Source organism: Schistocerca nitens, chromosome 4 (genome assembly GCF_023898315.1).
Source record: "Schistocerca nitens isolate TAMUIC-IGC-003100 chromosome 4, iqSchNite1.1, whole genome shotgun sequence".
Taxonomy (NCBI): Eukaryota; Metazoa; Arthropoda; class Insecta; order Orthoptera; family Acrididae; genus Schistocerca; species Schistocerca nitens.
In genome coordinates, this window is record NC_064617.1 from 221,188,090 (window position 1) to 221,201,449 (window position 13,360).

General features: G+C 43.5%; 1 protein-coding gene across 1 annotated transcript in view; it reads left to right on the forward strand.

Annotated features, from left to right (window-relative positions):
- LOC126253174 (neprilysin-1-like) overlaps nt 1-13,360 on the forward strand; it is a 615,357-nt gene that overhangs the window by 496,512 nt on the left and 105,485 nt on the right. The window contains exon 6 of the mRNA XM_049954333.1: nt 6,310-6,489. Within this exon, the coding sequence (XP_049810290.1) occupies nt 6,310-6,489 (180 nt within the window). The remainder of the gene's footprint in view (nt 1-6,309; nt 6,490-13,360) is intronic.

Genomic DNA, 13,360 nt, shown 5'->3' on the forward strand with positions numbered 1-13,360 from the left:
CAGTTGCTGAACAGTTCAGAGAAAATTTGAGTCTCGTAACAAATAAATACCCCACTCATACGGTTATAGTTGGTGGGGACTACAACTTTCCCTCGATATGTTAGCAAAAATACTTGTTAAAAACCGGTGGTAGGCAGAAAACATCTGCCGAGATTGTCCTAAATGCTTTCTCCGAGCCGGCCGGTATGGCCGTGCGGTTCTAGGCACTTCAGTCTGGAACCGCGTGACCGCTACGGTCGCAGGTTCGAATCCTGCCTCGGGCATGGATGTGTGTGACGTCCTTAGGTTAGTTAGGTTTAAGTAGTTCTAAGTTCTAGGGGACTGATGACCATAGATGTTAAGTCCCATAGTGCTCAGAGCCATTTTTTTTAGCTTTCTCCGAAAATTATTTCGAGCAGTTAGTCCACGAACCCACGCGAATTGTAAATGGTTGCGAAAACACACTTGACCTCTTCGCCACAAACAATCCAGAGCTAATAGAGAGCATGCGAAGTTCAGAAGAACGCGAAATCCCGAAGATTGGCTAAAATTTACAGACGCGCGAAATTTGGCACGGACTTCAATGCGTGATGCCTTTAATAGGTTCCACAACGAAACATTGTCTCGAAATTTGGTAGAAAATCCGAAGAAATTCTGGTCGTATGTAAAGTACACAAGCGGCAAGACGTAATCAGTACCTTCGGAGTTATTGAACGAAGTTTTCCGAAATTCCTTCACCAGGGAAGACGAATGGAATATTCCAGAATTTGAAACACGAACAGCTGCTAGCATGAGTTTCTTAGAAGTAGATACCTTAGGGATTGCGAAGCAACTCAAATCGCTTGATACGGGCATGTCTTCAGGTCCAGATTGTATACCGATTAGGTTCCTTTCAGATTACGCTGATACAATAGCTCCCTACTCAGCAATCAATACAATCGCTCGCTCACCGATAGATCTGTACCTACAGATTGGAAAATTGCGCAGGTCGCACCAGTGTTTAAGAAGGGTAGTAGGAGTAATCCATCGAAATACAGACCTATATCATTGACGTCGGTTTGCAGTAGGGTTTTGGAGCATATATTGTATTCAAACATTATGAATCACCTCGAAGGGAACGATCTGTTGATACGTAATCAGCATGGTTTCAGAAAACATCGTTCTTGTGCAACGCAGCTAGCTCTTTGTTCGCACGAAGTAATGGCCGCTATCGACAGGGGATCTCAAGTTGATTCCGTGTTTCTGGATTTCCGGAAGGCTTTTGACACCGTTCCTCACAAAGGACTTCTAATCAAGCTGCGGGCCTATGGGGTATCGTCTCAGTTGTGCGACTGGATTCGTGATTTCCTGTCAAGAAGGTCGCAGTTCGTAGTAATAGACGGAAAATCATCGAGTAAAAGTGAAGTGATATCAGGTGTTCCCCAGGGAAGCGTCCTGGGACCTCTGCTGTTCCTGATCTATATAAATGACCTGGGTGACAATCTGAGCACTTCTCTTAGGTTGTTCGCAGACGATGATGTAATTTACCGTCTAGTAAGGTCATCCGAAGACCAGTATCAGTTGCAAAGCGATTTAGAAAAGATTGCTGTATGGTGTGGCAGGTGGCAGTTGACACTAAATAACGAAAAGTGTGAGGTGATCCACATGACTTCCAAAAGAAATCTGTTGATATTCGATTACTCGATAAATTCTAAAGGCTGTCAATTCACCTAAGTACCTGGGTGTTAAAATTACGAACAACTTCAGTTGGAAAGACCACATAGATAATATTGTGGGGAAGGCGAGCCAAAGGTTGCGTTTCATTGGCAGGACACTTAGAAGATGCAACAAGTCCACTAAAGAGACAGCTTACACTACACTCGTTCGTCGTCTGTTAGAATATTGCTGCGCGGTGTGGGATCCTTACCAGGTGGGATTGACGGAGGACATCGAAAGGGTGCAAAAAAAAGGGGCAGCTCGTTTTGTATTATCACGTAATATGGGAGAGAGTGTGGCAGATATGATACGCGAGTTGGGATGGAAGTCATTAAAGCAAAGACGTTTTTCGTCGCGGCGAGATCTATTTACGAAATTTCAGTCACCAACTTTCTTTTCCGAATGCGAAAATATTTTGTTGAACTCAACCTACATAGGTAGGAATGATCATCAAAATAAAATAAGAGAAATCAGAGCTCGAACAGAAAGGTTTAGGTGTTCGTTTTTCCCGCGCGCTGTTCGGGAGTGGAATGGTAGAGAGATATTATTATTGTGGTTCGATGAATCCTCTGCCAAGCACTTAAATGTGAATTGCAGAGTAGTCATGTAGATGTAGATGTAGAAGTAGATGACATGTCCCGCGACAAGCACAAACGCCCAATGACCATCTTCGACGACTAAGTGGAAGAGAAAATCCTTATATCCAATTCCTAAACCTCCTCCCTCCCCCATAATATCAATCATTTCGCCAATCTCAGGCAAGCACCAGACACACACACAACAATCATCACATCTCGCAGACACCCAGAAATTACAGAAATAACCACACACACAAGTACACAGTGGAGTAAAAGCCGAAAGGCTACAAATTCCCCTACACACTTCCCCAAAGAGGGGAAGTATTAGATGAGAGCGAGAGTTTGGACAGGACAGTCCATTTAAGCAATGCTGTTGTCCACAGACAATTGTCTCAAAGATACTGCTTTATGACAGGGTGCACTGCCATGCTGATACAATCATCGTCCCCGAACCGTTCCACAACTTTCTGCAATTCAGTCTTGTGTGATGTAATGAGATTGTAGCTGGTCGAAGACTTGAAGACAGCCGTGGATTTATTTAATAATTTTATAGGTGCCTTATTGCCACCATCTTCAGACTCCTGTACAAATCTACAACATCATCAAGCTTACGATAGAAATCTAATCCGTTGAGCAACAGCAATTGTTATTATTTAAAATAAGTTTACCGTACATATGCATTAATAGAAACTATAAAAAAAGAGCCCCACACCATTAAAGAGCCTCCACCAGCTTGAACAGTTGCCGGCCGCGGTGGTCTCGCGGTTCTAGGCGCTCAGTCCGGAACCGCGCGACTGCTACGGTCGCAGGTTCGAATCCTGCCTCGGGCATGGATGTGTGTGATGTCCTTAGGGTAGTTAGGTTTAAGTAGTTCTAAGTTCTAGGGGACTGATGACCACAGATGTTAAGTCCCATAGTGCTCAGAGCCATTTGAACCATTTTTTGAACAGTCCCCTGGTAAGACGCAGGATCCATGGATTCACGAGGTTGTCTCCATAACCGTACACGTTCATCCGCTCAGTACAATATGAAATGAGACTCGTCCTACCATGCAACATGTACCAGTCATCTACAGTCCAATGTCGGTGTTGACGGGCCTAGGCGAGGCGTAAATCTTTGCGTTGTGCAGTCATCAAGCGTACACGAGTCAGGCTTCCGCCCCGAAAGCCCATATCGATGATGTTTCGTTTAATAGTTCGCTCGCTGACACTTGCTGATGGCCCAGAATTGAAATCTGCCGCAGTTTGCGGAAGGATTGCATTTCTGTCACGTTGAACGATTCTCTTCAGTCGTCATTGTTCCCGTTCTCGCAGGATCTTTTCCCGGCCGCAGCGATGTCGGAGATTTGATGTTTTACCTGATTCCTGATATTCAAGGTACACTCGTGAAATGGTCCTACGGGAAAAATCCCCACTTCATCGCTTCTTCTGATATGGTGTGTCCCACCGCTTGAGCGCCGACTATAACACCACGTTCAGACTCACTTAAGTCTTGATAACGTGGCGTTGTAGCAGCAGTAACCGATCTAACAACTGCGCCTGACGCTAGCTGTCTTATAAAGGCGTTGCCAACTGCAGCGCCGTATTCTGCCTGTTTACGTATCTCTGTATTTGAATACGCATGCCTATACCAGTTTCTTTGGCGCTTCAATGTACATTTTGTGTATGCGATACTACCGCCATCTGTATATGTGCGTATCCCCATCCCAATTAATTTTTGCCTCAGTGTGTGTTACAAATATGGCTTTAAATAAAATGGTGAGACAATGGAAATTTATTTATTTAATCGTATGGTGATTTTATACAATACACAGTTGATATAAGGCAAATGATTTTATGCAATATACATATAAGACAAGATTAAACCTTAAAGTCCGTGTTTTTCAACCAGTTAATTAAGCTGAGTGTGAGAGTGAACAAGTCATCGGACCGAGGTGGCGCAGTGGTTAGCACACTGGACTCGCATTCGGGAGGACGACGGTTCAATCCCGTCTCCAGCCATCCTGATTTAGGTTTTCCGTGATTTCCCTAAATCGTTTCAGGCAAATGCCGGGATGGTTCCTTTGAAAGGGCACGGCCGATTTCCTTCCCCATCCTTCCCTAATCCGAGCTTGCGCTCCGTCTCTAATGACCTCGTTGTCGACAGGACGTTAAACAACACTAACCTAACCCAAGTCATCGGGACTTCCAGGGTATGAATGAAGTGGGCAGCGTTGGACTAAATGTTCAATTGTCTGCTCTTCTTGATTACACTCACACATTGGTGAACTGATCCAGCCCCATTTGTACCTGAAGTAGCTACAACAACCATGTCCAGTTCTTAACCTGTTGAGGCGGCACCGAAGTTTCCGCGGTAGGTCAAAACCTTTTGGCTTCTTTGTGGGATCAAGGTGATGGGCTCTTGTTCTCAATGTTTTTGTTGACCATTCATACTTCCAGCTTTCATTTAGATCAAAACCATCCGCGATGAGTTGTCCTGCAGTAATACTTGCTGGTCTTCTTGATCGCAATCGTTGCTGCGGCGGATGACAGAATTCCTGGTGCAGTGGTAGAGGAGGTGACGCAGAGATTTTCTTGGCCTCCCTCAGCAGAGCTTGTTTCCGCCTTAAATGAAATGGAGGGATGTGACTCAGTACAGGTAACTAGTGGCATGGAATTGATTTTATGGAACCAGTAATGCAGCGCATTGTGTCGCTAAGTTTTGTGTCTACCTTCTTCACTTGTACACTTTCCAACCAGACAGGTGCACAGTACTCGGCAGCAGAGTACACAATGATGCCAGTTAAACGCAGACAGTCAGCAGAGGTTCCCCAGATGGTACCACTGAGCTTATGTAGTATGTTGTTCCTTGCAGCAACTTTATGAGAAAGCTTGGTGATGTGCTCTTTGTAGCTTAGGGTTCTATCTAGAGTGATTCCGAGATATTTTGGGAAAGGATTGTACCTCAACGTTTGTCCATTGAGCAGAACTCTTGGTTTATAGTTCGCAGCACGATTCGCTAGATGGAAACAAGAGAATTCGGTTTTTGATGTGCTTGGGATCAGTCTCCAGGTCTTAAAGAAAGCTGACATCTTCTCCAGATCCTCCGTAAGAATTCGTTCACCATCTTAGAAATTACTGCTCTGTGCTACCAGTGCAATGCATCAGCATAGATGAATTTAGTTGATATTGTGGTTAGTAAATCATTAATGTATAAATTGAATAGTGATGGGGCTAAATCAGATCCCTGTGGTAGTCCATTATTTAGTTTCCGTTTGTGGCTTTTAGAGCTGCCTAGAAACACTTCAAATTGCCTTTCACTAAGCATCCTGGACATTAGATCCACAATTTCTCGACTTGGTACAACTTGCAGTAGCTTGTAGATCAGTCCCTGTCGCCAGACAGCGTCATACCCGGCTGTCAGGTCAATGAAGACAGCTGTTGATTTCAGATGGCCTTGAAAACCTGCTTCAGTATGGGTAGTCAGGGCAAGAACTTGATCGGTGCAGCTGCGTCCTTGCCTGAAGCCAGCTTGTTCAGGAGGGGCAGCAGCCTCGATGAATGGTGCTATTCTGGTTAGGAGGACTCGTTCCAAAAGTTTGAATGTACAACTGAGCAGTGCTATAGGGCGGTAGCTTTCTGGGCTGTCTTCAGGCGGAGGTTCGAGTCCTACCTCGGGCATGAGTGTGTGTTTGTCCTTAGGATAATTTAGATTAAGTAGTGTGTAAGCTAGGGGACTGATGACCTTAGCAGTTAAGTCCCATAAGATTTCACACACACTTTTATTTCAGGCTTGCCAGGTTTGAGAGTGGCTATAACTTTCGACAGTTTGAATTGTCTGGGAAGTTTGTTCTCTTTGAGTTACGTCCGTACGTATAACCTAAATTACCGTACACGTGACCCCTGGGTGGTGCTAAACGAGCAGCAGTGTCATAGGTGATATACAATGGAAATGAAAACGACTGAAAACTGAGAAGACTGTTGTTGTGACCAAAGTTGCATAAAAAACTAACGCTTAGTTTTCGTGAGCGTGTTTCCAGAGAAAAGTGTGGACTGTGTACGGTACGCGTTGTGTGCAGCTGGACCAGATGACGCTGGCGCTGCCGAGCCGCGACTACTACCTGAAGGCGAGCTCGGAGGGCGACCTGCGCGCCTACCACCGCTACATGACCGAGGTGGCCCTCCTGCTGGGCGCCAACGCCAGCCGCGCCGCCACCGAGCTGCAGAGCGTCATCGACTTCGAGCGCCGCCTCGCCAACGTCAGTACCAGTTTCATAAAACAAATTATCTTCTTTGGAAAGAACGTTTCAGTGTATATGTTTATGTTGTTGTTGTGGTCTTCAGTCCTGAGACTGGTTTGATGCAGCTCTCCACGCTACTCTATCCTGTGCAAGCTTCTTCATCTCCCAGTGCCTACTGCAACCTACATCCTTCTGAATCTGCTTAGTGTATTCATCTCTTGGTCTCCCTCTACGATTTTTACCCTTCACGCTGCCCTCCAATACTAAATTGGTGATCCCTAGATGACTCAGAATGTGCCCTACCAACCGATCCCTTCTTCTAGTCAAGTTGTGCCACAAACTTCTCTTCTCCCCAATCCTATTCAATACCTCCTCATTAGTTACGTGATCTACCCACCTTATCTTCAGCATTCTTCTGTAGCACCACATTTCGAAAGCTTCTATTCTCTTCTTGTCCAAACTGGTTATCGTCCATGTTTCACTTCCATACATGGCTACACTCCATACAAATACTTTCAGAAATGACTTCCTGACACTTAAATCTATACTCGATGTTAACAAATTTCTCTTCTTCAGAAACGATTTCCTTGCCATTGCCAGTTTACATTTTATATCCTCTCTACTTCGACCATCATCAGTTATTTTCCTCCCCAAATAGCAAAACTCCTTTACTACTTTAGGTGTCTCATTTCCTAATCTAATTCCCTCAGTATCATCCGACTTAATTCGACTACACTCCATTATCCTCGTTTTGCTTTTGTTGATGTTCATCTTATAAATAATAATTTTGGTTGTAGCAATTGTAATGGAAAATGACTGTTCGCTTCTGATAATTAACACTGCCATCACCCTACAAGGCCTACATTAACCTATAATACAATGTGTCCACTTGAAACGTCTCTAATTACCAAATTCAATTTTAAAAACTGTGTGACATAGATACTTGTGGTTTGTACCCTCATGTAAAGTAACTATAAAAGTTTTTTACAAAAAACACAGGCCTGCAAAAAAATATTTTTTGGAAGTTGTTTGAAATATGATAACTCACTTTTATGTACTGGGTGATCAAAAAGTCAGTATAAATTTGAAAACTGAATAAATCACGGGATAATGTAGATAGATGGGTACAAATTGAAACTCATGCTTGGAATGACATGGGGTTTTATTAGAACCAAAAAAATACGAAAGTTCAAAAAATGTCCGACAGATGGCGCTTCATCTGATCACAATAGCAATAATTAGCATAACAAAGTAAAGCAAACCAAAGATGATGTTCTTTACAGGAAATGGTCAATATGTCCACCATCATTCCTCAATGATAGTTGTAGTCGAGGTATAATGTTGTGAACAGCACTGTAAAGCATGTCCGGAGTTATAGTGAGGCATTGGCGTCGGATGTTGTCTTTCAGCATCCCTAGAGATGTCGGTCGATTACGATACGCTTGCGACTTTAGGTAACCCCAAAGCCAATAATCGCACGGACTGAGGTCTGGGGACCTGGGAGGCCAAGCATGACGAAAGTGGCGGCTGAGCACACGATCACCAAACGACGCGCGCAACTGATCTTTCACGCGTCTAGCAATACTTTGGTTTTTTTTTCTTATAAAACCCCATGTCATTCCAAGCATGTGTGTCAATTTTTACCTTCCTATCTACATTATTCCGTGGTTTATCAAGTTTTCAAATTTATATTGACTTTTTGATCACCCGGTACTTTTCAGCGCTGATTTCAGAAATGCAATTCATATTTTTCTATCACGTCAGGTTTTCTCACAAAAAGGGAGTATTTTTGGGTATAATAACAAAATTTACGCAATTTATCGCATTTTTTCCAACGTTATATAATTTTATTTATAACTCATGTTCTAAACTACATTTACAGTATACTTTCATTTATCTTTAAGCTCATAAGTCCTTATAATAACGCTTTCGCTTTCTGTCGAAGCTGTGGACTCGTTGAGGATCATCGCTTTTTATCACCCAGCAGTAGTCCGCTATCATGTTGACGTTCCATCTTCCTTGATATCTTCTTTCCATTTCTTTGATGTATTGGTGGAATCTTTCGCCCTGCTCTTCACTTACATCACCAAGGCTTGCAGGGAAGTAGTCAAGATGTGAGTGGAGAAAATGAACTTTAATGCTTCAGGTCCATTGAGGAACAGGGCGAATGGCTGATTGAGTGTTAGGGTAAGAAATATCCTTTTTGTTTTTCAAATTGAAACCTCGAACGTTGCAAGAACAAAAATAGCAGTCATCACTATGATTTTTGGGCTCACTACAAACCACTGGTATTCCAAAACGTAAGGACTGCTTTTTACGTTGAAACCATTGCCTAAGTTCTTCAACACACACTGAACAAACTTTGTGTGGGGCCCAAGGCTTATCTTGATCGCCTAATTTTATACCAAAACAGGCGAAATATACTTTTTCCATAAAATCGGAAGTGTTTCTTTGTTGCTTTTTGACGGTATAGTTACCACAAATGTAGCAGAAGCACTCTGACGAGTTTATACATCCTCTGGTAGCCATTGTCCATTGCCCATAAAACAACTTCACAACACAGGAAACCAGTCACTACTTTAAAGCAGTAGTAACAACAACACGTGAACAGCACAGAGTGAAGGAGTACTGTGAACTGAAGGACAATAGCAGAAGCTCACTGCTTGGTGATGACGGGGGAAGGGGCAGCGTGAGAGACAGGCACTGACATGAGAATACAGCTGGTTTCTCCTAATTACTCTTTATTTTACGTATGTCTAGTATAAAAACGGCTAAATAACAGTTTATGGAGATCCTAAAAACCAAAATTCAAAATCACCAGAGTGCTGAAATGTCGCAAAAAGCTAAAATTAGACAAGCAGTTGGCCGGCCGGGGTGGCCGAGCGGTTCTAGGCGCTACAGTAGTTCTAAGTTCTAGGGGACTGATGACCTCAGAAGTTAAGTCCCATAGTGCTCAGAGCCAATTGAACCATTTTGACAAGCAGTTTGTGAAATAACTGTACGTGATCGAATTTTTTCACTATTTTTCCCGAAATCAGCGCTGAAAACACTATAAAAGTCACTTAATAAATTTGAAAATTTTTATGTCGCAAACCCGTGTAAATTAATGCGCTTCTATGTGGGCTCCTTTCGTAACCTGTAAAATGTCTGGACGATGCTCTATCTCAATCCCTGTGCGTTCCAGTACGTATGGGATGATGGACGTTACTGCATCCATAATTCTTAGGCGGAGGTCACCGAGGTCACGTACAGGCGGGAGATACACAATGTCTTCCACTTAACACCAGTGGAAGGAAACTGCAGAGACAGTTATGTCTGGAGATCGCGTGGCCGCTTTGGTGGTCCATCATGTGTTCCTCATCCCCATAGAAATGTTCGGTCCAGGAACTCAAGAACATGTAAACTTCAGTGCGGTAGTGCACCATCCTGTTGGAAGATCGCTTTTGTCTGAAGGCGAAGGAATTGAAGGACAGCGAGTTGCTCAAGCATGTGCAGAGTAACTGTTACTGTTACTGTAAGCAGAGTCTTCGGCGGCCATTGTCACTGTCAATACAATTCTTCTGGGCTGTTGACCGCATTGTCAATATAAAAAATTGTGTGACGTTTCGGCCACTGTTGCAAGTGACTTTCCTTAGCGCTTTGTGCTGAGCTGAGTCGAACAATTTTATATATTGACTATGCAGTCAGTAACCCAGAAGAATTTTATTGACTGTTCCTGTTTTCTCGAGGAAGAAAAATGACCCAACTATGCCACCTTTCGTCAATGCACTTCTAACATTCTCCTATGCCCGAAAATCTTAGATGTTTTCCGAACCCCAGATGCGAATGATGTGCGAATAAACTTCCCACATGTGTGCAAGGTTCCTTCGTCAGTGAAAAACAGTATTTCGTAGACAGTTCAGGTTTTACCCAATCCAGTTTAGCATCTCAATAGCAAATTCGAGGCGAAGTCATTTCGCTTCAGTGATTGCACAATTTTACCTTTTAAGCTTCTAAGCGAAGTCTTTCATGCCGCAGCTTGTGAACTGTTGAGAGGGGGATGGTGAGCTCTTGAGAACCTTGCAGAACTGACTTTGTTGGGCGTGTTTGGAAAATCTCTCTGATCTCTACCATTTTATCAAATGTGCGTTTGCTGCCAGAACATGACAGTCTGTTCACACTCGCTATGGGTAGGAACTTACCATAGCAAGACTTAATTGTCTTAACGTCTGGTGGCTCCTTTTGAAATTTACGTCGGAAATTTCTTTGGACTGCAGTGGATGACTTCGTTTCCGCGTACCACACAACGCCTTGGGCCCTCTCTTGAGGTGCAGTCGTTTTCGGAAATCGCCTCAATCAAAACAAAAGGTACAGTTTGGAAAAAAAGTCTGTCCAAAATCTTTTAAGTTTCTTTAAATGAAGCTGCAAACACCGAAGGTCTATGTCTCATACTCCTTTTTATTTTTATTTTTTTTATTGCGTTAGTGCGGATTGCCTGTGCTACATTTCGTGCGATTCCTGTAATGTACAAATACCGAGAAACTCAGATGAGTTATAAGCAGGTCAACACTATAATAGGTTTAGGTATGTCACAATGACGGGTCTTTCAAGCGACGAGGACTCATTGACAACTATTTCATCAGTTATGAACCTCCACGAAACAATCACAAACTTAAAGTCAAAGACTAAGGGAAAATGATACAATGAAGACTTTCATGGTCGGTGTTTACTTCAGTTAAAATTTCCGGACATCCTTAGAGACAAAACGGTAGCTGCAATTTCCATTTCATCTCTGAAGATAACTCTCGCAGATAGGAACGAAACATTAGTAAATATTTTTGTTCATCGACGACGGCCTCTCACCTCGAAATTGTTAGCTGTGGTATAGCGAATTTTCTACAGCCACCCTTCTCACTGAGCTAAACGTATTTATCATTGATGTTTTTAACACCGTGGCTGAGTATTGTCTGATTTTTATTTGCATCAAAGCGGAACGAGTCGCTTAATGAAATTTTCTCACTGAACTAAACTTACACCTCATGGATTTTTTTAGCACTGTGGCTGAGTATTATTTTATTTATAGCTACATCAAAGCTGAAACAAGTTACTGAGTGAAATTTTACTTTACAACTAGTTTCAGGTCATTTCAGATTCATTTTCAGATCAGATGCAGAGGTTTACATCGTTATTGTCAATGCACCATACTGGATGGTAGAAGTTGCTTCACTACGGCAACAGATAGTAAACAGTTTTAGCTGCCTCAGGAAATGGCTGGTTCACAAACCTACCCTAGCCAATCGGCATGAAATGCCCACCTTAAAGATCAGACTTTTGGAACGCACGTGTCTGAAGCGTAACGTTCAGTGCCATGTCTGGTCGCTCTGAGATCCGTCTGTGTTCGTGTTCTCCCTACGACGCTGCTCGTTTTTCTGAACACGGCTTATATACTATCTATTCAAAAATAGCCGGGTAGATATCAGTGAACGGAGCGCGTATACCGTTCGCCATTGTGACAGCTTGAACTCTGCTGCGTATACTTTCGGTGAAGTGTGTAAATGTCTGTAGAGGAATGCCAGTTCAATGATCCCCAAGAGCCGAAACCAGAGAAGTGATGTTGGACGCTGTAGTCTGTAGAGAATTCGACGTTCTATTTCATCCCAAATATAGTCCATTCGGTTTAGGCCGGGACTCTGCGTAGGCTAGTCCATGCCGGGAACGTTATTATCCACAAACTATAGCCTCATATATACTGTTTTAGGACGGGATGCAAAGTCATGCTAATGCAGATAGACATCATCCCCAAACTATTCCTCTACTGTACGTAGTTCACAGTGCTGTAAAATAAGTTCAAACACTTCTGTAGTTTTTTCTTAAGCGCAATAACGGAACCACACTTTAACAACGAAAGAAACCATACTGTAACACTACCTCACACGTACTTCAGAGCTGCCACAACATAATTATGATGGCAGGTAACGTTCTCCAGGCTTTCGTTAAACACAAACTTTTCCATCGGATTGCGGCAGGGTATACAGGGCGTATCAAAAAGGATGGTGCAGACTTACAAGGCTGAAAGTACACGATAATACCCTACTGGCCATTAAAACTGCTACACCAAGATGAAAAGCAGGTAATAAACGGGTATTCATTGGACAAATATATTATACTAGAACTGACATGTGATTTCAGCAATTTGGGTGCATAAATCCTGAGAAATCAGTGCCCAGAACAACCATCTCTGGCCGTAATAACGGTCTTGATAGGCCTGGGCATTGAGTCAAACAGAGCTTGGATGGCGTGTACAGGTACAGCTGCCCATGCAGCTTCAACACGATACCACAGTTCATCAAGAGTGGTGACTGGCGTATTGTGACGGCCAGTTGCTCGGCCACCATTGACCAGACGTTTTCAATTGGTAAGGGATCTGGAGAATGTGCTGGCCACGGCAGCAGTCGAACATTTTCTGTATCCAGAAAGGCCCGTACAGGACCTGCAACATGCGGTCGTGCATTATCCTGCTGAAATGTAGGGTTTCGAATGAAGGGTAGAGCCACGGGTCGTAACACATATGAAATATAACGCCCACTGTTCAAAGTGCCGTCAATGCGAACAAGAGGTGGCCGAGACGTGTAACCAATGGCACCCCATACCGTCACGCCAGGTGATACGCCAGTGTGGCGATGACGAATACACGCTTCCAATGTGCGTTCACCGCGATGTCGCCGAACACGGATGCGACCATCATGATGCTGTAAACAGAACCTGGATTCGTCCGAAACAATGACGTTTTGCCATTCGTGCACCCAGGTTCATCGTTGAGTACACCATCGCAGGCGCTCCTGTCTGTGATGTAGCGTCAAGGGTAACCGCAGCCATGGTCTCCGAGCTGATAGTCCATGCTGCTGCAAAC